General features: G+C 35.8%; 2 protein-coding genes across 2 annotated transcripts; both read right to left on the bottom strand.

Moving 5' to 3' along the window:
- Positions 1–63: 63 nt before the first annotated feature.
- Positions 64–2,302, bottom strand: LOC133292769 (protein FAR1-RELATED SEQUENCE 5-like). Its single transcript, XM_061491229.1, has 2 exons — positions 1,205–2,302; positions 64–963 (listed from the first exon to the last, which is right to left on the bottom strand). The coding sequence occupies exons 1-2, from the start codon at positions 2,300–2,302 to the stop codon at positions 64–66; spliced, it is 1,998 nt and encodes a 665-aa protein (XP_061347213.1).
- Positions 2,303–14,615: 12,313 nt separating this feature from the next.
- Positions 14,616–17,102, bottom strand: LOC133293210 (cytochrome b-c1 complex subunit 8). Its single transcript, XM_061491750.1, has 2 exons — positions 16,834–17,102; positions 14,616–14,710 (listed from the first exon to the last, which is right to left on the bottom strand). The coding sequence occupies exons 1-2, from the start codon at positions 17,001–17,003 to the stop codon at positions 14,662–14,664; spliced, it is 219 nt and encodes a 72-aa protein (XP_061347734.1). The 5' UTR covers positions 17,004–17,102; the 3' UTR covers positions 14,616–14,661.
- Positions 17,103–18,786: the final 1,684 nt, after the last annotated feature.

The following is an 18,786-nucleotide window of genomic DNA, read 5'->3' as shown; positions in this document are numbered from 1 at the left end:
CTGTGAGATATTGTGTGACTCCCGTTTTCGACCTTTCGTTTGTGAAATGTTAGGATCATTCAATCACATCATAGATGACTCTTCAGCTTGAGAACTCAAGTAATGTGAATCAAAATCCTCAAGACCAATACTATCATCAGGTCTTGGAAATTTTTCTAAAGATTCAGTGAGAGAATCAAGACCATCACAAGCGAATCTAGCTGCTTCATTGGACCTATCTGCAAGCTCAATAAGTTTTGAAACTCTAGAGCGTATTTCAAAGCCGCGAAGGAGTCCCTCTCCATCAAAAGTACAAATGTATTTATTTGTACTAATTATATCATTTTTTTCTTTGCTCCAGCGTCGCAAAATCATATGTTCAGGGATCTGCTCAACATTTTCAACCAAAAAAATAGAAATAATATGCTCACATGGGATTCCCATGAACTCAAAATACTGACAAGAACATCTTGCTTCTTTATTTTCCAACTTCATCTTCACAGTTGCAGAATAATCCTTCTCTTTCCTATTAAAAACTCGATAAGTAACCCACTCACCATCATCTCCAATTTTCTCCTTAGACAGACGAAAATTATGAGAAAGCACATCACTAAACTTTGTGAAAATTGCACGCGTGTAAACCTTGGCTGCATGTTCTTCCAATGGCATATTCAATGTTAAACGCCTTTCTTTGTGCCTAGATTCAAAGTCTTGTTTTTTGAATGAGTCATAACGAGCATCTACTGCTTGATTATATTTTTCTACAAATTCCTTTAAGGTTGTGCCAGATGTAACAAAACCATCAAAGAATGAATTGATGCTTTCACTATGCTGAGTGGTGTTCATACCAGCAAAGAAAATAGATCTGTTAAAGATTGGTATCCAAGACGCTTTAATTGAATAAAGTGACTGCAACCACTCATTCTCATGAAGACCATAGTGATCAAGAATACGTTGCCATTTGTCTTCAAAATCTTGAGTGCTCTTTTTTGTATGGATACAGTTATTGAAATCGCTCTTAAATGTGGCATGCTGCTGATAGACATGAGACAATTTCCTGGAAATTTTTTTGTGATGTGCCACATTCAAAATCGATGCTTGTTGTTTGGGAAAACTTTGGATACTGCATTGGTAATTGACATGTCCTATAAATTCAATGACATATGTAAGAATACAATAATTAATAAATGAAACAATTGAAATTATGTACTTAAAATGATTATACCTGATCAGTAATTATGGCGCCCGGATGTTTCCCATTCATTCCTCGAAGCCATTCCTTAAATAGCCAAATAAAAGTATCTTCTGTTTCGTCTTTCAATAAAGCACATCCGAACAAGATTGACTGTAAATGATTATTTACACCAACAAAAGGTCCAAATGGCATTGAATACTTATTAGTTCTATATGTCGTGTCAAATGTGATGACATCACCAAAAAGCTCATAAGCTTTCCTGGACCTTGCATCAATCCAAAAAAAGCTTTCCATGCGATCTTCATCGTCACATTTAATGGAATAAGAGAAATTTGGATTCAATGATTGTTGTTTAGCACAATAGTTTAACACAGCTTGTGCATCTCCTGTGTTATATATTCTTCTCCTCACACTTTTTAGATGGTTATAACAATCTCGACTGTCAAATGATAACTCATCGCCTTTGAAGATGGTAGCCACTTTTCCTGTGGGCAAGCTTGCATCACTAAAGTGTTCAACCAACGATCTTGCAGCATTAGACATTTTTCTGTGTGATCTGAGATAACGAACACTCTTTGGAGTCACAAGACCATGATTATGGTTGTCGTCAAATAGTGTAATTCTCCACATTTTTGTGTTTTCACTCTTATAAGCATTTACACTAGCTTCACACCCAATTCGTAATGATGATGTCTTCTTTAATTTGGTCTGACAAACTTGAGCAACATCTTTATCATTTTTTTTTTGTGGATGACCCTGTCTAGCACAAACTAGCTTGACGAAGTTGTCCCTCCTTGTTCGTATTCGGATTCCGAAACCTTTTACCTTGTTATACGCTGTATACAAGTCCACTACACCCTTTTGTTCGGAAAATTCCATTCCAACCTCAATAAAAATATTAGAATTCTTTGTCGGTGTCAAGGGAACGACATTTGGAATGTTATCAATTAAATCATTCGATATGTCATCTCCTAAATGAGTAGGCATCTCTTCTATAATTTCATCATCACTGAAGTTGATGTAATCTATTGGATCATCATCCATATTCAATAAGTCATCTCCCAATTCACCAGGCATGTCATTCCTAATTTCATCATTTAAGTCATTGTAGTCCGAATGGTCATCCATAATATACCTAAAAATTTAAAACCAAGAAATCATGTGTTCAGTGTAAGCAAGGTAAACCAGCTTTTGCAAAAATGAGAAGGAAAATTGCTATCCTACAAAATGTTTGCCCGTGATACAAAAGCTTCAAGAAATGAGTAAGTTCTTAATACTTGAATTTATATATCTACTCAATAGAAATAGCACATACCAAATTCAGCTATGGCTTTTGTAGATAAGAGCTACTGACTATACAACTTGAGTCAGTGACAATGCTCATAAACAATAAAATTTAAAAACTTGACGCTACTGCATTTTGTCATTGTGAGAACTCTTTCCCTTATTGCATTGTAAGTAATGGCTTTTGGCAAATGATGCCTATGAAAAGAAGAATGAGCCAAGAAACAGGTATCATAAATAAATAGAAGTTAGAATCAACCTCTCAGCCACTGACTATTCCAACTATTATTCTTTATAATGTTGACCATAACTCATAATGATCACAACCACAGGGTTCAACATTCCATGCCACTACTACTCTTCCATATTTTTAATGAAGGCATTGTACCCATGTTCTTTAGGCGGCGGAAATTAAAGTTTATAAAGTAAGAAAACCAAAAATAAATTATTGGCAAAGTTGATGCACCATAAAGCTAGATAGCAAGAATAATAGTATAACTAGTGAGGTCGTATTTTAGTTCAAAATAGCAAGGCAGCAAAGACCAACAGAATTAAACATCACAAACAAAAAATAAAAGGCATTTAGTACTATATATCAAGCTACTGTCTACGCATATACGCTTTGTCTTTCTTCCTAAAAGGCATTTAGTACTATATATCAAATTTACACAAACTAAAATCAGGAATTTCAAAGGTGAATCTGACAATACTTCACGTGAGCAAATGAAACTTTAACCTGACCTCATCACCTATATTGATGGTTATGACCAATCAAAATGAAATTTCAAAAGAAAATGAAATTTCAAAAGAAAATAAAATTGTCAATGTACCTTTCCAGTTTTGGTACCCTGAGATAATCACATTCCTGTAAAGACAAAATAGTTTTAATACACACACGTGACCATCAAATTTGGGAGAGAAAATTCAACTGTACGTGACCATCTCTGATTCGCTCCACAAGTTTGGAACGGCAGCGGCAAGGCGGTGGAGTGGACGGCGCGGGATGACGGAGGTGGAGTCGGGCGGCGCGACAATGGCGGCTATGGGCGGCGGCGGTGGATCAGAGGGGGAGGCGCGGCGGCGTCGGTGGATCAGAGAGAAAGTGAAGAGAGTAGGGAAGAAAGAGAGTTTGATGAGAGAGAAGGGAAAAGAGAGAGTATGATCAAAGAGAAAGGGGAGAGAGAAGGGGAAGTGAGGGTGTATATAAGGATTCAATCTGGATCGTTAGATCAAAAACCTAATTTAACGGTGAGATTGAGTGGGTGTCACATGGGTGTAACATCACTTGGGTGTCACAATATCCTATCCCATAAAACTTTAGGCTTCGTTTGGGAGTTTGGAGGGGAAGGGAGGAAAAGAAATTCAAGGGAGAGGAAAGGAAGAAAAAAAAATAAAGGATATTCTCTTCCTTTGTTTGGGAGTTAGAACTCCTAAATTGAGAAAACTTTAATTTTAAAAACAATGAGGGTTTTGAACGATTTTGTAAAAATTCACAAATCATTCCCCTAACTTTTTTACACTCACTTTTTCCTCCTACAGGTTCTCAAGTTGCTGCACATTCTATCTTGACTCCGGATATTGTGAACAAGTTGTTGACATTGGTAGACCAGCCTCAGGCACATGAAAAATTATCTGGTAAGAGTATTCAATCTAAATGGCTTGTTGATAGTGGGGCCTCACGTCATATGACGGGTAATTTAGCTTTATTAGCTGAGGTTACATCTCTTTCTCCTCTACCTGTGACTCTACCAAATGGTTCTATTACTTATGCCACCAAACAAGGCTCGTTGGTGTTTGATGCAAATCTCAAATTATCAGAAGTTTTATATGTTCCCAATTTACGTTGCAATCTCATTTCTGTTTCCCAATTGCTCCGTTCCAAGAACAACATTGTCATATTTACTAATAAAAATTGCATTTTGCAGGACCCAGTGCTGAGGAGGGAGATTGGTTTGGGTGAACTTCATGACGGAGTGTATGTGTTTCAGCCTTTAAGTATTTCTGCTTCAGCAGCTCAGGCAGAAGACTCAATCGAATTATGGCACAACAGGCTAGGGCATGCATCCTATGATATTTTGTCTTTAATTCCAGAATTTAAAGTCCTGAAGAATAAAGTTGCATGTAAGGCATGTGACGTTTGTCATCGTGCCAAGCAAACTAGATCGTTGTTTCCTGTAAGTTTTTCTCGTAGCAAAGAGTGCTTCGATTTAATCCATTGTGATACTTGGGGTCCATATAAAATTTCTTCTTCTTCTGGTGCACGTTATTTTTTAACTATTGTCGATGACTATAGTAGGCATGTGTGGGTATATATGTTGGCAGATAAAAGTGAAACTTATGATCGTATGTGCAAATTTCTGGCCATGATTTTTAATCAATTCAGTAAGACCGTAAAGATAATAAGGTCTGATAATGGGACGGAATTCAAATCAAATAATATGATGAAGCTTTTGAATGAAAAAGGCATTTTGCAACAAACAACATGTGTTTATACGCCCGAACAGAATGGGAGAGTAGAAAGAAGACACAGGCACATCCTTAATGTGTCGCGTGCTTTGATGTTCCATGCAAACCTTCCGATTGATTTTTGGGAAGAAAGTATTCTTGCGGCTGTTCATGTAATTAATAAAACACCTACAAGAATCCTCCAAGGAAGGTCACCACATGAAGAATTATTTGGAGTTAAGCCAGATTATACATACTTGCGCACATTTGGTTGTCTATCTTTCGCTAACACCAGACCAAAACCGACTGACAAATTTGCCTCTCGTTCAAGAAAATGTGTGTTCATTGGTTATGCAATAGGGCAGAAAGGTTGGAAATTGTATGATATAGATGCGCACCAAAGTTTTGTGTCCAGAGATGTAAAATTCTTTGAAAACATCCTCCCATTTCGTGAAAAATTTGTTCAGCCGATTCATGTACAAACTACTCATAGGCCAGGGATGCAAGAATTCTTCGATGTGGATGAATCTGGCCATAGTGCGCGTCCTGGTCAATATGTTCCTGCTCCTCCTGATGCACGTGACATTATGAACGATAGGGGGAGTACTCTTGACTCCTCGTTGATGCAAACTCCTATGCTGGAACAGCGTCCTCCTATGTCGCAAATCGAGCAGCCCTCTTCGCTGGAAAATGACCAGCGCTCATTTCCGTCAAGTTCAACTGATGGTGTGTCTTCACAACAGCAGCAGGAACATAATCAAGGTAATGATCTTGTCCGAGTACAGCGCACCGGAAAGCCTCCAGGTTACTTGAAGGATTACGCATGCCAAGTAGCTGAAACACATACTCCTTCGTCTATCTCCACTCAAACCAATGTCACCTCAGGTACTCGGTATCCTATGTGCAATTATATTAGTTTTAATAATTTTTCTAAGAAACACCAAGAGTTTGTTGCAGCTATTGATGCAGGCAATGAGCCAAGAAAATTTCAAGACGCTATACGTGATCCACGATGGGTTGAAGCCATGAGGGCAGAAATTACAGCTCTAGAAGATAATCATACTTGGCGTATCATGGACTTGCCTCCAGGAAAGCATGTTCTTCCAAGTAAATGGGTGTTTAAAATAAAATATCGTTCAGATGGAACAGTAGAACGGTATAAGGCGAGACTAGTGATCGCAGGCAATTATCAGATAGCTGGAGAAGATTACGGTGAGACTTATGCACCAGTGGCAAAGATGGTGAGCGTACGCACATTATTAGCAGTAGCTGCAGCAAGAAACTGGGAGTTGCACCAACTTGACGTTCATAACGCATTTTTAAATGGAGAAATAAGTGAGGAAGTTTATATGCGTTTTCCTCCTGGATTCAGTAATGGTTCTAAAGATAAAGTGTGTCGTCTTACAAAGTCACTGTATGGTCTACGACAATCGCCAAGGAATTGGTTTTCCAAACTCAGTAGCTCATTGACAGCATATGGATTTATTTAGTCAAAAGCTGATTACACGCTTTTTACTATGCAGAAAGGTGATGAGTTCCTTGCACTTTTGGTCTATGTAGACGACATCATTTTAACAGGTAATAATTCACAAGCATGTTTTGCAGTCAAGGCATATTTGAACCAGTGTTTTAAAATAAAAGATCTGGGCAATCTGAAGTATTTTTTGGGGATTGAAATTGCTCGCAGTAAGAAAGGAATATTTTTGTGTCAACGAAAATATGCACTAGATATTCTTTCTGATTCTGGACTCAGTGGATGTAAACCTGCTATTTCTCCTATAGAACAAAATCATCATCTTGCATTGGATGAAGGACCAGAATATGAGAACCTGGAACGGTATAGAAGGTTAATTGGTAAGTTGATCTACCTCACTATCACAAGACCTGATCTAAGTTATGTTGTTCATATCTTGTCTCAATTCATGCACTCCCCACGCCTTGCTCACTATGAGGCTGTCCTTCGTGTTTTACGGTATATAAAAAGAGATCCTGGTCAAGGCCTTCTTCTCAAAGCAGATTGTGATCTAAAGATCCATGCCTATTGTGATTCAGATTGGGCATCTTGCCCTCTTACTCGACGTTCCCTCACTGGTTTCTTTGTTATGTTGGGTTCATCACCAGTGTCATGGAAGACTAAGAAACAAGTCACGGTGTCACGCTCCTCAGCAGAAGCAGAGTATAGATCAATGGCTGCAGCTACAGCAGAGATTGTATGGCTTAAAACATTTCTCACTTCCCTTGGTGTCACGCATCCAAGTCCTATGGAGTTGTTTTGTGACAACCAAGCAGCGTTACACATTGCAGCAAATCCGGTGTTTCACGAGCGTACTAAGCACATTGAGTTAGATTGTCACTTTGTACGCGAACAAATCCAGTCCAATAATATTGCTACAGCTCACGTACCGTCTCGTTCCCAACTTGCAGACTTGTTCACTAAAGCCTTGGGACAACGTGAGCTCCTTGGTTTTCTTCCCAAGTTGGGCATTTCATCCTTACATGCTCCAACTTGAGGGGGAGTATTGGAGATTTATGTGTAACAAAATATTATTTATTCTGATTTGTTATTTGTATGTTAGTTGTTAGCTCCTAGTTGTTGTGATACTGTTACGATAGTTTAGCAATAGTTAAGGCTTTCTTTGTTATTGGCTGTTATCAGCCTTTGCTTTGTAACAGCAAGTCTTGTAACGTTAGCCTATTTAAAAGAGGCAGCGCACATATCTAAAAGAATATCAGTGTTAATATCAAGTTTATTTGTTGATGAACAATACTCATGCGCATAGCTAAAGGAAAAATCAAAGCTTTTGTAAAGAACCTTGGGATACACCACCCCAAAAGCTAGCTCAAAGGGTGGGAGTGCCCAAGACCTTATAAACTCTACATTAGTTGCACATACAACCAATGTGGGACTATATATCTCAACACGCCCCCTCACACGAGAGCCCTTTGGGCTTGAAGCGTGGACAATGCAACAGGCCCAGCCTACCTGTGCTAAGAAACTCCACAAGAGAAAGTGGGGGACGGCGAGGCTCTGATACCATGTTAAGAACCTTGAGGTCACCACCCCAAAAGCTAGATCAAAGGGTGGGAGTGCCCAAGACCTTATAAACTCCATATTAGTTGCACATACAACCAACGTGAGACTATATATCTCAACACGCCCCCTCACACAAGAGCCTATTGGGCTTGAAGGGTGGACAACATACAAGTCCACCTACGTGTGGAAATTCCACTACAAAGAAAGTGGGAGGCGGTGAGATTTCGAACGCTCTGATACCATGTAAAGAACCTTGGGATACACCACCCCAAAAGCTAGCTCAAAGGGTGGGAGTGCCCAAGACCTTATAAACTCTACATTAGTTGCACATACAACCAATGTGGGACTATATATTTCAACAGCTTTAAAGCCTCAATTACATAGACATGTTTATGAGTATAATTGAATTTTTGTGTGAAAGAAAGCCTAAAAAGAAACCAGCTCGGATACCATATTAGTAGAAAAAGAAGACACATCAATTATCGTGGTTTCCATAGGCCTACATCCACACTAATAACTTTCTCCCCCTCTCAATGATAATTTTTACAGGTGGGTTCTATTCCTTTTTAATAGCAATAGGTACATAAACTAACTTGATTATCAGGCCCATAATCATGGGAATACAATATTTTCTTTACATTAATATTACCAAGATTGATTTCAGCATTTAAGTTGATTGATTTCCCACAATCATCTCCGTAATTATCGTACAAATCTTCAACATATGCCATCTAAATTAGGGGTGTTCATCAACCGATTCAAACCCTAATGATTGAACTGAAAAATCGACAATCGAAAATCAAAAAATCAAAAACAAAAAAGACTACATATTTTCATTGGATTGGATCGATTTTCAGTTTGATTAGTGAAAATCGATCTAATCCAAACTGATTCAAATACATAAGTCACTAACAATATTTTATTATAGTTATTTTGGACATTTCTCCAAATACAGAAGTTGATGATAATTTTGGTACAGATTCTGATTAAAAGTTGATTATGTAAGTTGCTATTTTTTAATTTTAATTGTTCATGTATTTATTTATTTTAAATTTGTTGTTGCTTGAACCCTCTCTTAATCTCTTATTTTTCAGTGATTTGTAACTTTGTATGGCTTCATTATGATATAGCTAGTTATTTGTATGGCTGAAATTTTAGACTTTTCAAAAAACAGTAAACCGATCTAATCCAAACCGGAGAAAACTGGATTGGATTTGATCGTATTTGAAAAAAAAATCCAAACCGAAGAAATTGAATTAGATGATTTTTATTTCAAAATCAATGCAATCCATACCGCAAACACCTCTAATCCAAACCAGCATTTAGGATTAACTTCGGCTAACCATGAATTTTAATGGGGCCAAATGTAATTTTCTTAAATACAATGGTGTTAAGTGTTAACTTGGTAATTCTCAGAGGCATTGAAAAAATACAAATAAAAATTGAAGGATTAACCTCTGCAACATTTTTTCTACTTAAATACATGTGTCCTTGTCAATATTATATCAATTTTTCTATGTAAAATTCTCAATCTTATTTAGGATGAAATTTTTCAACACGACCTGCTCACACGTTACGAACATGACACAAAATATTCGTGTCCGGGTCACCCATTTTTAAAATTGTATTGTGTCATGTAGACAAAAACTGACTCGAAATAATTGTTGTCATGTCACCTGTCAACTCGCAAGCTCAAAATTGATCCAAATTAATTTTCTTACAAGTTATTCATGTTGTGTCGTATCACCCTTCATAATAAGCTACACACTATAAGTTTGCGGATTAATCGTGTCAACCCGCATAATAAATGAGTTGTGTTTGTGTCAAAAAATTTAACCCAATTTTAAATTTGTATTAAATGTATTTGTGTCAAATTCATATCATGTCGATTCAAATTGTCATCCTAATCTTATTATAAACGTATAAAGTTTATTAAAATAGTCTCTATTTTATTGAGAATGACTTTAATCTCTTTCACGTATATTCTTTCAAAGAATGACATGTGTTTTTTTTATATATAAATTTTAGATTTAAACTTTCTTAAATGAATCATACGTATTTTTTTTATAATTTTAATTTTTCTTTTAATCTATATTTTTATGTTTTACATAAATTTAAAAAATTCATATGATATACAAATTACTTGCTGGTTAAGTAAATAATAAAGACTACTGTAAGTTTGACAATTATCGAAGTGTTGTACTTAAAAAAGAAGAAGATTGTGTATAAAAAAAAAAGAAAGTAAAGTGAAGTATTTTTAGGTTCTCAACAAAAATTACGGGACCAATTTTAATCCTTTAAAAAAAAAGTCAGCTTGTGGTTCATCTGAAATTTAAAATAGACTCAGTTAGTCGTAATTATGGTCCCTCTGCAATTCGAAGAAGATACACGTTAGTCCTTCTAAAGAACTGACATGAATCTATTTTGAATTTTATAGGAAACACGAGTCCACTTTTTTTCTCTAAAGAATTAAATTGAGCCCAATAATATTTATTAAAAATCCAAGATGATCAAAGCGCTTGCCATCTTAAACCATCAGTGAAAGCATAATATGTCAACAGCATGGTTGCCCTTTCTATGTCAACAATACTATTTTTTGGTTTGAAATTTTCTGATAATATGTTAACAGAATGGTCGCTTTATCTTTCCAGCATTTATAGGCTTATGTAAGAGAATGGGATTCCCGTAAGCATATAATTATCTACTGATTTTTTATTTATGAATTTTATAATTCTCAAGTTACATGAGAATTAAAATTTATGTTGTAGAGAAAAAAATATGTGGGACCACCATGTTAAAAAAAATTATGTGTAGGACCTACGTCAGTACAGAAATTGAAGGGTATGTAGAACGATTTCAAGTCTCATGTTAAATGAGAATTATAAAATCCTTTATTTATTGAAAGAAATCCTATGGAGGTGTTTGGTATGTGGGTAAATTTTGGTTTCCTGAAAAATTGACATGGAGAATCTTATTTCCCACGTTTGGTATAAGGAAGTGTGAAATTTTTCCTGAAAAAGTTACATTACCAAGATTTTAAAATGTTCAGCAAAATCCCAATCAATAATACCACCTCACATGTGGTATTCTGAAAATTCCACACGGTAGGAAAATATTCTCAAATTTTTCAGACAAAATACCCTCAGGCCATCATCAGCACTTATGTCATCCTCGGTTATTTTGATGAGAAGAAGCTGATGGAAGCTCAGGGTAGCAACCAACCCTTTATTAGGCTTCAGGCCTCGCCACCAACCAGCAAGGCTTCATTAAGGTTGCACAAGTCAGTGATGGGATATTGCCTTCAACTCTGCTGTAATCAATGCCCCTACCGACGTCGACCTCGTGAAAACCATCACCACCAAATCCTACAACATCTCCATTCTCCATCACCAAACTCATCCTTTTCCCTGGCGTTGATAGCTCACAATCTCCATCAACACCATCTAGTTCACAATCCCCCACAAGGAGCAAAGGCCCCATCCCCATCAAGAACCACATTTGGAATTTTAATTTTAAATTCAATAAGTTTTGAATAAAATGATGGTAATGTTACTTTTGGAATATTAGCCCACATTCTTAGCAATATTTGATAATTAACCAAACATGGAATCATAAAACTTGAGCCAACATTTTTGGTAATATTTTGACTTACAAAATAGATTTTTGGTAACATTCGGGAAATTCACTTTCCCACCATGATTCCCAAGACAAAAAAAATTTCTCCTCTAAGTGAAGGATTGAAGTAAAGTAAAATATCTCCTTCGTGAACAGCAATACTGGTCAATGGAACTTTCCCTATATTCGTCAATATCTCAATGATCAAGCTGTTGCAAGGATCCAAGTTGCTCTCATTCCTAGCGCATCGGATGGAAATAACCGCATTATTTGGAGAAATCAAAAGGTTGGCTGCTCTTTAGTTAAAACCGCGTATTATAACATGCTTGGTTTCCCTCTCATGCCGTTGAAAAATTCTTGGACTACCATATGGAAATGGCATGGGCCTCAACGTGTTAAATCTTGTATGTGGATCATAATGCATGGCCGCCTTCTTACTAAAGACCGCACATCTAGATGGAGTGGGGAATCTGGTCATTGTAAAATGTGTCCTGGTGAGTTGGAAACAAATCTCCATGTTCTAAGAGATTGTAAGCATGCTAGAAGTGTTTGGAATTCTATGGTTTCAGCTAATCGGCAAAGCTTATTCTACAGCTTGGATCTTAGAGATTGGGTTGAAAATAATATCTCAAAAGCTTGGAATCAAAGTAGTTCAGATGATTGGCATGATGTCTTTTTTATCTCTTGTTGGTTCATTTGGGGATGGAGGAACAAAAGTGTCCATGATACTAACTTCAAGCATCCAACCCATGGAACGCACATAATTGCTATGTATATAGAGGAAGTTCGTAACTGCATGGGTAGGAAGGCTATGGCTACTACTAGCATTCATCCAACTCGTATGAGTTTATGGAAACCTCCAAGGCTAAATTGGGTGAAGATTAATATTGATGGGGCAGTTGAAAGGAATACTGAGGTGGCTGCTTGTGGAGGGATTATCAGATCTGATGATGGCTCTTGGTTGGGAGGCTTTGAGTATCATATTGGTGCTTGCACTCCTTTAATAGCGGAGCTTTGGGGAACTCTAAAAGGTCTGGAATTGGTTTGGCAACTGGGATTTAAGAAGGTGGAACTAGAAGGAGATGCTTCTGAAGTATTCTCTTTGCTTGCTGATTGCAATGCAGCTTGTCAGCCTCGTATAGTGGCTAAGATACAAGCACTCATCGGTCAGGATTGGGAGGTAACGCTTTCTCATATTCCAAGAGAAGCTCATTCCTGTGTTGATTGGTTAGCCAAGTCTGCTCTTCACAAAGATACTGGATTCTGGAGTCATAGAGTTATGCCGTTTCACCTTGCTCAGTTATTTGATCACGATCTTCAGGAAATCTCCTCTTGTAGGGATATAAACCCTGGATAGTTATTTTTTGTTTCTGGTTGTTTGTTTGTTTTTGTTTGGGGCTTCGCCCCTTAATGTTATCAAAAAAAAAAAAAAAAGTAAAGTAAAATAAATTTGAAAATGGATTCACTGGTATTAGAATTTCACATGACTTGATTATATGAAATTTTAGTATCAATGTCTTTTTTCATTAATGATAATTAGATCCTACCTATTAAATATATATGAAGAAAGAGATACACACAAAAATTTTACATGATCAAATCATGTAAAATTTTAACGTGAAAAGATCAACTCCCAATAATATCGAGAATAAACTAGTAATATTAATATCTTAATTATAAAAATTGATATGCAAATCATTCTTTTGAAACCTAAGTCATTTTCCGTTAGCTACTAAATTGATGCCAACTTTCTAAGGTGAGATTAACGTTTAAAATTAGAGTAAACACCATTTTTGATCTCTGGCAATATCTACGAAATTCTTTTTAGTCCCTGGCAATAAAAAAAGACCAAATTGGTCCCTAACAGTATGAGAAAAAGGTCACGTTAGTGACGGAGGAGTTGACATAAGGACTAATGTGGCCCTTTTTTTCATAATTTTAAGGACCAATTTGGTCCCTTTTTATTGCCAGAGACTAAAAAGGATTTCGTAGATATTACCAGGGACCAAAAAAGGTGTTTACTCTTAAAATTATCTCTTGCCACACACTGAAACAATGTCATTTTATAATTTGAAGAAAAAAATATACAAGATATTTTAATAAAATTTATGATAGTAAATTTTTTAAAATATTCTTTATTTTTTTCCCTAAACTGAAAACGATATTGCTTTGAAATTATTGAAAATAACTTTACCTCTCCTATTAAAGGAGTAATACTTTTTCCATTTTAATATCAATTTTTTGAAAGAAAAAAAAAAACTACATTAATATCATTCTTCATCTTTCAAACATTGAGGTTAAAAAACCCACTTCTGATATGCGTTATGATAAACTACACCAACACAGCCTTGCATGGGATAAGATATGCCTATTAAATAAAAAGAAACTTGAGAGATTTCAAAAACAACTTTTAATTTGTTATTATTCACTAATTTTACAATAAAACCTTAATTAGCATTAATAAAAACATATTTGAAATTTGTTACTAAAAAAAAACAAATTTGAAATTTTCTTAAAAAGATTAGTAGTTCTCTAATTTTGAATAAAGATATCAATTAAATATATTTTTGATTGTCCAATAAGCCAACAACAATAGGACTTAAGTCCTTCACCAAAGTGATGAGCTAGACCTAAACGCCTACATGTGATACCATCCTATTCCTATCCCATTTTGAGGATTAAATGGGTCTACTTATGAGACAACTAATTTCGACAACTCCAAACATTAAGTTGCTTAACCTTTCAAACAAAAAAGGAATATCATGAACTTTTTTATACTATTTTTTTAGTAGAGATACATAGCTTAATAAAATTAGTCAAATTTTGGCGATAGTGAAGGATTGTTATTTGAATAAAACAAAGTGATACCAACTCATTATCACAAACTAATTCTGGTATTATTGACAAGACATCAATTGTCTTTCATAGCATATAGATAATTAAAATGAAGAAAACTGTTAATAAAAACTGTCAAAGTTGAAAAGGCTCAAACTCATAGATATCTCGAAACCAAAAGGACGAGCAAGTTTCAACAAATATCACATTATTGGCTGGCTAAACAAGATAAGACAACAAACTTGAAGATTATCCAATCTACTCTGGCATGAGCTCAGTACCTGTGAGCCAACTTCTCCTTTTCCAGGTAGTTCTGAACATACCTGCATCCATCGAGACACATATTAGACATACAAGTTAGCCACCGGGAGAGTGACGGCCATTTTAATTTCAGTTCATTACCACACCCCCTATTTTACTTAATGATCAGTGCTGAGTTAACAGATTTGTTTCAAGGAAATAATTACCAAGTGAAATATCCAGTATAATTTAGTTTTTCCACCTTTCTTTGATCTTTTAGCATATGCAATAGAACAATGGTTACTGAAAGATAAAACATCTGCCAAAATGGCATAATAATTGTATATGCTTGGAATCGTGAAAATGAATATAGACAAATATCAAACCACTCCCCATTAAACCCCGACCAGCGAGGGTAGGAGTGAAGGCAATCCTTATATGCAACCTTGTCCATACATATTTGCAAAGAGACTGTTTCCCATATTCGAATCTATGACTTTTCAATCACAAAGGAACAGTTTTTCCACTGCTCCAGGCTCACCCTCTTGAATATAGACAATTATAAGTAAAATGAAAAATTAACCCCCAAAATAACAGAAGAAAGTCAAAGACAAATAGCTGAAGTGCTGATTTCAATTGCTATTGCTATGAATATAATCCATGTGGGTGATGTACCGCAAAATTTGCACAATGGCTTTTTTAATAGTGACATATAGCACCAATGTTGTTAAGATCACAATCTTCCTTGTATGATCTCCCAAGCTTATGCTTTTGCTTGAGAGCTTAGATCCCAATTACACACACCGAGTTTGGTGAGATCATTGTAGGATCATGGGGCAAGCTCCTGAATTCATTGAAATTGGGCAATTTTTGCGTACTGGACAAGCCACCATTTAAGTGGTGGAGATAAGCAACCACTTTTTCAATAATAATAATAACAGCAACACAACCCTACCCTTGCAAATAAAAGAACCCCAACCCCAACTTTCTTTTTGGCAGCTCCTCCTTCACCATCTCTCTCCCACTTTGATCTGAGATTCTGAATTGCTGTTACCTTGTTCCATTCAATCTCTGTTGCTGTCCCACCATGTCTGTCGTGCTGTGACTCAAGTGGTGCAGGGGCTCTGTGTTGGATGTGTGACTCTGTTGTAGTCCCACAAAGTTTTTTTTTTCCGATAACATATTGGGGCTAAGACTAAACAATTACAATCTTTCATCCTATGGAAAGCACCCAAAAAGTCTTGCCTGTATTGTGTGGGTGTTTTTGCTCTGTTTTTAGTTTTATGTGTTGTAAATAACTTGTTATATCTTATACATTATGAATTGTAACTTTGAGTTGTGACTTTATTATATATTTTTAATTGGAGTTTAATTAAATGTTAGTTGTGATTTTAGAGTTATTTTTCTTAATTATTAGTCGGAATCTTCCTATACATGTTTTAACTTTTTCCGTGACCCTCCCTTTCCGATTCTACATAGGATCTTGATTCTGACAACCTTGTAATGCCAAGGCACAATGTAGGATTCAACCATGGATTTTGCAACAACCGAAGCCAACTATCTTGAATGACACCAACAAAAGAGGGAGGAAAACATGAAGAGAGAAACGAAGCACAAGTGAATACGCTGATGCAGGGACATTCAACAAACCAGCCCATCACACACTCATTGACACACACAAACACATAAAGTCGAAGATGATGTGCTCAAAGAGATGCCTATAAGTTCATTGAGCATATTAGCGACGTCTTAATTTTTGGATTTTGGTAAGAAATTCATGGAGATGAGTAAAGCAAAGGAGCTAAGATTTTCTCCCACGCACTAAAACACACGGGAAAAAAACGCCACTAAAACCTAAAAGAGGCCAGCAATCCATGGAAAAGCTTATCAAGCTCAGGAGTATCATAAAAAGTAGTTATGTATCAAATTTATCAGAGATCTTGAGGCCAGGCAACAACAGAGAAGCCGTTCCACATAATATTGACAATTTAGTATTTATTGACAATAACATGTCTAGTAAAATTAAATCAGGGTTCAATTTTCACCTTTTGGCGATATCAATCCGGAAGCTAATTTAATTTACAACCACAACCATATGATCATCATAGACTCCATAAAAATTGAGAAAATAAAACGTGCACGAAAAGGGAAACTGGATCGAGATTACATGAAACCCTAAAACAGAGTTGAATGTGAAGAAACATACGTGTAGGTGCCGACGAGGGGACCGAGCAAGAGAGTGGCGCTGATCCAATTCTCGGAGACCTTGTGGTGAATCTTGGTTGGAAGATCCTTCCAGAGACCGGTCATTATCTTCTGCTGGAAAGGAGAGAGAGCATAGACCACCGATTTTACCGGCACCGTCTGTTTCCCCATCTTCTTCGATCCGAGGCGAATGCGAATGCGAAATGCGAAATGCGAAATGCGAAATGAAAAGAAACCCTAATAATGTTTAATCCGTTTTATAAGAGTTATCTTAAGGAGAGTGACTCTGTTACGTTATAGAGAAATTTGCGTGTAGGAGTTTTTTATTTTTTCAAAAATTGCAGGTCTCACAAAATATTGTGTGTAGAAAAATTGTTGTGGTCATGTTAAATGACAGACGCAAAATCCATGTTTAATTTACCCCCTCCGGTTTTAGATTTGGATCTTCTTTTTATCCCTAATACGACTGCGTATTTGCCTCGACATTGATCTGTTTCCAAACGCTCCATTTCACATTTTTTTTTTTTTAAGTATGAAAATAATAAACGAAATTATTTTATTTTAATTTACTAACTGTATACTTTTTTATATAAATCGTGGAATTGTATATTATTAAATTAAGGTTTTATAAGAGTTATGTTGTAGGAAAAGTGATTGTGTAATGTTATAGAGATTCGTTTTGCGTGCCGTAATTTCTTTTTTTTTTTTTTTCTTTAAAAAGTGTGGACCCACAAAATGTTGTGTGTGTAAAAAAATTTGTAGTGTCATGTTAAATGACAAATGTAAACCCCATTAAATTATTGATAGGATTCTGACAGCGGTAAAAAATTTGGGGACGGTTATACTTACTACCAGGTAAGTTTATCACTTTTACAACAATCTCATCACCGTTAGATTAAAATTAAATCTAACGGTCTATAATTATCTCATATAATCCTAACTTTTTCTCTCACAATCCCAATTTGTCTTTCTCTCTCTAGGTTTTCATACCCTCTCTATCTCTATCTAAGTTTGAGAATCACCTCTCTCGTCCTCGCTTCAACCCTATAGTGATTTTTTGAGCGTAACTGGAGTAAAACTTGTAAGCATTTCATCAGTAATTCATTAATTCATGTTCAACAATAATCATTCAAGAACATGACAGAGGACCTTTAGAATTCATGAGTTTCACGTAGACATACCTTTGTCCATTAATGCGGAAGAACTTTGATGGTAGAATACTTTCTCAGAGCCTTAACCTTTCACTATTTTTGTATCTTCTTTGACAGGGATATGATACAACTCTTCAAGGTAGACCAGAAGGACGTTAATTTGTTTCTGACACCAATGATCATAAAACTGTCCATATATCACTTAATATAACTGGCCTATCAACAGTTGTTTTAAGTAACTTTCCTTTAATAGCCAAATTATCATAATGCCATTTTTATTAATTAAACCACCTGACACATAATATTACACATGAGACAGATAGTTTTACAAAACTTTCCTTCAACCCTATAGTGGTTTTTTGTGTACCTGGTCTCATAATAAAATTAAATTACGATTTATTAGCTTATATAAATATCAATGTTCAATATATGAAAAGTTACGATTTACAGTGAGTTTCGAAAACTCAGAAGATACACCTACAAAATCCAAACCTAAACATACAGTAATGCAATACACTAAACCATTGAGAATAGGCACTCGTTTTTGAACAGAAAACAAAACAAGGCACGATTGTTATTGAATAAAATCTGATTCTAAATCCAAATTAAAGAAGAAGAAAATAACAAGCGTCTTTTATTTTATCGGTTGGTTAAATCGATCTGGAGCGAGTTAAAATCAAAATTGTTACAGTGAATCCATGTCAAAAGCACACAACGCTTGAAGAGAGGACGGGAGAGGTGATTTCCAAACTTAGATAGAGATAGAGATAGAGAGGGTATGGAAACCTAGAGAGAGAAAGACA

The sequence above is a fragment of the Gastrolobium bilobum genome, unplaced genomic scaffold (genome assembly GCF_033153095.1).
Source record: "Gastrolobium bilobum isolate Gb01-03AN ecotype WA unplaced genomic scaffold, APGP_CSIRO_Gbil_v1 utg909, whole genome shotgun sequence".
Lineage (NCBI taxonomy): Eukaryota > Viridiplantae > Streptophyta > Magnoliopsida > Fabales > Fabaceae > Gastrolobium > Gastrolobium bilobum.
The sequence above is the reverse complement of the archived record's forward strand: the minus strand, read 5'-3'. Positions and strand labels throughout refer to the sequence as shown.

Excerpts from the sequence above, each read along its gene's own strand:
- LOC133293210 (XM_061491750.1), bottom strand. The coding sequence starts at position 17,003 with ATGGGGAAACAGACGGTGCCGGTAAAATCGGTGGTCTATGCTCTCTCT. Across the intron at positions 14,711-16,833 it reads CCCCTCGTCGGCACCTACAC|GTATGTTCAGAACTACCTGG; the intron begins GTATGTTTCTTC and ends CGATGGATGCAG.
- LOC133292769 (XM_061491229.1), bottom strand. The coding sequence starts at position 2,302 with ATGGATGACCATTCGGACTACAATGACTTAAATGATGAAATTAGGAAT. Across the intron at positions 964-1,204 it reads GCGCCATAATTACTGATCAG|AGCACTCAAGATTTTGAAGA; the intron begins GTATAATCATTT and ends CATACAAAAAAG.